The sequence below is a fragment of the Arachis duranensis genome, chromosome 3 (genome assembly GCF_000817695.3).
Source record: "Arachis duranensis cultivar V14167 chromosome 3, aradu.V14167.gnm2.J7QH, whole genome shotgun sequence".
NCBI lineage: Eukaryota > Viridiplantae > Streptophyta > Magnoliopsida > Fabales > Fabaceae > Arachis > Arachis duranensis.
The window spans coordinates 8518600-8523614 of NC_029774.3; the positions used below are offsets into that span (position 1 = coordinate 8518600).

Genomic DNA, 5015 nt, shown 5'->3' on the forward strand with positions numbered 1-5015 from the left:
TATTCGCCCCCTTTTTTGTCATATGCTTATTTAGACTGGGCCAAGAAACTATGGTATAGGCCCAAATTAAACCAAAAATGGCCCAAATCCGAAAACACCAAGGAGTAGAGGAAGCATTCGCACAAAAACTAGTAACGCAGCATAGCTGCAGCCACCGCAGACCCTTCTCCTCCGTCTGAATTCAGCTTCGCCGCCGCCGTCGATCACCGCTCATCAGACCACAGGCAAATCTCCTTTAGTTATAGCTTCTGTATATAAAGATTTCGAAAGTATTATTTTGCAGTTTTTTTTCTTACTGTTGATTATGAAGTGTTTTTCTGTGAACCCTTGGATCAATTGAAGGAGTGTGTGTAGAAATGGCTGATGAGTCAGGAAAAGGAACTGAGAGTGTTGCTTCGAATCTGAATGAAGCTGAGAAGCCTACGATTCAACCTCTGAGGTTGCCCACAGCTGAAGAAATTCGCGGCCAAGATATTTGGAATAACTGTGCTGTGCGCAGTGTTGTTAGTGGAGTCATGGGTATAATCGTAATCATACGCTTTTTCCAATATAAATTTTAGCTTTACATTCATATTAGTATAAATTTATTGCCTTTATTTTGGGAGTTTAATCAAACAATGCAGAGTCATGCCATGACAAGATAATAAAGGAGTTGAAGTGCAATTGTCAATGTTAAATATGTGATTTTGATATTCTTCAGGGTTATGATAGGGTTTGGAAGATGTTGAGGCATTGTGATTTTTTTTTAATTTGTTTTTATTGGGATTTATATGATGATGCTTTTTTTAGGAGGTGGACTTGGCTTCTTCATGGGATTGCTTCTTGGAGCATTAGACAGGCCTCACGAAGAGATGACTGGCAGGCAGGAGTTTATATATCAAGCAAAGCAGATGGGGCGTAGGAGCTGGGGTTCGGCCAAAGCGTTTGCTGTTATGGGTTTTATATTCTCAGCTGCAGAGTGTGTTGTTGAGAAGGTAGTATAATGGTCAATGGAGATGAAGAGGAACATATTTTGAGCATGTCGGGTTCCTTCTTACGCCTTGTCTCTTTGATATTCTTTTGCAGGCACGAGCGAAACATGACATGACAAATACTGTTGTTGCTGGGTGTGTTACTGGAGGTTCAATATCAGCAAAAGGTAACCTTACATTCATTTATGCCATTGAAGCCGCACTAGATATGTAAACAAGACAGGCTTGGATGCCTTGAAGTTCCAGTTTGCTTTTTATACTTCACCTTAAGAATTTAGAATATTTAGTTTCTTGACTCTTTTGGTGCTTGGAAGAATGTGTTTATACATGAGAAGGGGCAACTGAAGCCTAAGGATTTTGCATTCTTAAGGTTCTAAACCTTTAGATAACCATTGAACAAAATTGTGGCTAGCCATTGAGTTGAAGCCCTATGTCTTATGCTTCTGTTTGGGAGATTGATAAACTTAGAAAGGTATTGATTTCAAGCTTTGCTCTGCCTCTGACATAAGCTGTAGTTGCGAATGTGCCAATTACCTTAAAAATTTAATACTAGAGTATGTTTGGTTGGAGGATAAAATGGGTTGGAAATTTCTAGGATGATCTGAAGTATTATAATTACTCTGATCCTAAATGTGGCATGAATACACTGTTTTCAGTTAAGATTTAAATGTTTCTTGCTTAGTTCAAATCTATTCTCTGCCTTTGTTTTAGAATGTTTTGGTGTTGCTTTGTGATTGTAGGTGGTCCAAAAGCAGCATGTGCTGGTTGTGCTGGCTTTGCGGCATTCTCAGTCGTTATAGAGAAGTTCTTAGACAGACATGAGTAGCTACCTATTGAATTGAAGTCACCCAATTTTGCATTCATTAGGCATAGCATGGATTTTATCTTTTGCCCATTTGCTAAAGGGCGCACACAAAATTGTAATATTTTATTTTACATTGATTATTGCTTATTTGTATACACTATCAATTGGTGGATGCATTCCTCCAATTCCAAACTAGATGTAACAAAACAATTTGGTATTAAGCAATTCAAATAGTTCCTTTAGCCTAGTGCATTCATGTACCCTATTTAGGTGTAAGGTGTATTTTGATTCTCATATATTCTTATCATTAAGGAAGAATTGTACCCCATAAATTTTTCAACATCGTTTGGGACCTATATCAACACTCTTATGGTCTTGCTTTTTACTCAACTCTTTCGAATTTAAGACTTTTAACATTTAATTAACTATCTACCTATTTTAATCCATTTACAGCATAGTTAACATTCTCCTAACTAACCATTTACCTGATTATTCACACCTTAATATCTACTTGCATAGTAAAACACTTGAAGTCACCACCAATGGCAAGAGATCAATGTTGTTTAAAGAAGAGCTATAAAGCTTTATTCAGACATGCAACAACACTAAGCATACATTTGACTAATCAAAATGCAAACCCAGGAATTATTCCTGTGTTACTGTTACTGTTACTATTATTACTCTTACATGTTAAAGGCTACCCATACCATTCAAGTTACATCATTAAATCCTTTAATGTGTTAGTACTATATAGTATAACCCCAATTCCACAATGTATACACTGAAATATCTACAATTTAGGGGTTCAAGCCTTGAGTTGTGGAAGGGTTAGAAGGGTGATTGGTTGTTGAAGCCTGTTGTGGTGGTTCATTTCTAGGAGGTTGAACAGCTGTGTTGGCAACATGTTGAGGTTCAGGCATGGTGGTGGTGGTGGTGGTGGTGGTGGTTGTGCTGTTGTGAACATCTTTATTGACTTCTGTACTGTTTTCTTGATTTTCTTGTGCTAAAACCTTCTCCATAGTTTTCTGTCCCACTTCCTCAGCAGCCTTAGCAACCTTGCTATATGCACCAGTCACCCATGTTGCCCCGGTTAACACATAACGGTTCTTCATGAGAGTTGATCCGGCAGTGCTCAGCGACTGCTCTGCCGCTGACATGGCAGACTTAGCCTTCTCGGATACTTGATACCTCTCATCCATTTCCTTGACCTTATCATTCACCAGCATCGAACCAGCAGTGATTTTTTCACTGATACCAACCTTCTGGTCCAATGTAGCAACTTTCGACGAGGCAGTAGAAGTAAGCTGGTGCCTCTCATCAAATGACTTTGCGCGGTTTAATATGTCTTGGCCCAAAATGTAGCCCTTGGCCAGCATGCTACTCACGACATCCTCCGCTGTTAACAAACCAGACTCAGAAGTCACAGCATCTGCATTTGTGGCTCCTGTTGCCTGATCAGAGTAAAACTATGAATTTGTAAACATGGTTGACAAATATAATCATATTAATTGCCTAAGAAATCGAGGAAGCAGATAATACGGTTGGGATTGTAGATGCAGCCGAGGCAGGTGCAACATAATCTGTAGCCAAAACTATGGTTATAGCTTGTCCAACCAACACAGCTCCCTACAGATACAAGATAGACTCAGCATGATAGAAGAGATTATAACCGTTTTTTAGAGAACATTCCATTGCTAAATAGTAGCAATTCTGGTACAAGTTATAGGAGGTTTAATAATTTGATTATAACACAATTAGTTTAGCGATGCCAATATTACTCTAAGTCTCAATAAAAAGATGTTAATTATATGATCACCATAATGGATTAAAGACACATGTTGAATCAAACAAAGACTTAATAACAAGATGGGAGAGTAGGCACTAAGAAATGAATCTACCGATAGAAGAACTGCAGTTTCTGCTCCATCTGAACTATTGAAGGTAACATATGCAACTTTGGAATTATTCTCACTGAAAAATTTTAAAGCAATTGTTATATATACAAAGGGAAAAAAAAAAAGAAAAGAAACCAAACAATAGAAAATACAGAGAGCAGAACCAATCTGATATAAACAAACCTCTTCATTTCTATATGTTCTATTTTTCCAGGATATGTCAGAAATTCCTTCAAATCTTGCTCTGTTGCGCCTGAAGAGATGTTGCTCACTTTAACCGTTCTTGTCTGTTAGCAAACAATGCAATTCATATTTTGAAGAACCAATCATTTTCAATTTTGAGGAAAATTATCTATTGAATTTGATAACATAATTTCCATGCCAGAAAGGAAAAATATTATGAAGAGAATCGTGAAAGAAAGTAATGAAGATATTAAAACAATAAAACCATATATGCAACTTAGAAACTAACCGCCATAGAGCTTATTGATTATTATTTGAAGCTTGTGCCTATGCAAGAGATGAATCAATCTTCACGAAAGATGATGATGATGATGAAGTTTTGGAAATTTGGTTATAGGAATTGCTAATGGCTATGGTCATTATTAAGGGAAGTGATGGTAAAAATTCTTATTGGTTTTATTTGATGATCGAATATTGAATGGTAAGTTATTTTAGCATTTGGAGAAGAAGCAATGGGTGTTGATTGAGATTCATAGATACGTGGCAATGTTAACATGCGCTTCATAAAAGATGCTCTTACCAATCTTACAGCTGCACCGTTCAACTCTCCTCTTTCTTCAACACAAACCTACGAATCACACGTGGAGGGCCCCACTCCTATATAAATAACATGATAAGCTTTCGGGGGATTGAGGGAACATGCAATTTCTTGTTTGGATTTTCTAAAAGAATTACACGTACCCCCATCAATAAATTTGAACACACATTTGTACGAATTACGAGTTATGAGTCAAAACATAACCAATTGTGTCCACCTTCATTTGTATCTGGTCTCTGTTTTGAGCTAACTTGTTAATGAGTCTTTTTATCTTTGATTTAGTCCATATAGAAAATTAGACATCTGCTAATAATATATATATATATAATTAGACATCTGCTAATGCATCAAAATTAAACTTCAAAAAAATATCTTGAAACTAAGTATTATTTTGATCTGAAAATCTCACGAGTAACAGCAATCACCATTTTTTAGGATATTGGTTTTTCATCAAACGAACTTCATGTAATATGAAAATATATGACAAAATGTCGACCAAAATATTCATGTGGTAGAACAAGCAGATTCGCATAGATCCTAATAAAAGTAACTCCTTTGTCCCC

The 5015-nt window shown here is 36.7% G+C and overlaps 2 protein-coding genes across 2 annotated transcripts; one reads left to right on the top strand and one right to left on the bottom strand.

The window, feature by feature from the left end:
• Positions 1 to 90: 90 nt before the first annotated feature.
• On the top strand, positions 91 to 2023 carry LOC107477361 (mitochondrial import inner membrane translocase subunit TIM22-4). The gene is made up of 5 exons (XM_016097357.3): positions 91 to 224; positions 343 to 519; positions 790 to 974; positions 1066 to 1138; positions 1712 to 2023. The coding sequence occupies exons 2-5, from the start codon at positions 357 to 359 to the stop codon at positions 1795 to 1797; spliced, it is 507 nt and encodes a 168-aa protein (XP_015952843.1). The 5' UTR covers positions 91 to 224; positions 343 to 356; the 3' UTR covers positions 1798 to 2023.
• A 369-nt stretch (positions 2024 to 2392) lies between these two features.
• LOC107477362 (binding partner of ACD11 1) lies at positions 2393 to 4764 on the bottom strand. The gene is made up of 5 exons (XM_016097358.3): positions 4144 to 4764; positions 3855 to 3958; positions 3675 to 3747; positions 3316 to 3402; positions 2393 to 3227 (listed from the first exon to the last, which is right to left on the bottom strand). Exons 1-5 carry the CDS (start codon positions 4147 to 4149, stop codon positions 2574 to 2576), a joined length of 924 nt encoding a protein of 307 aa, XP_015952844.1. The 5' UTR covers positions 4150 to 4764; the 3' UTR covers positions 2393 to 2573.
• Between the last annotated feature and the right edge of the window lie 251 nt (positions 4765 to 5015).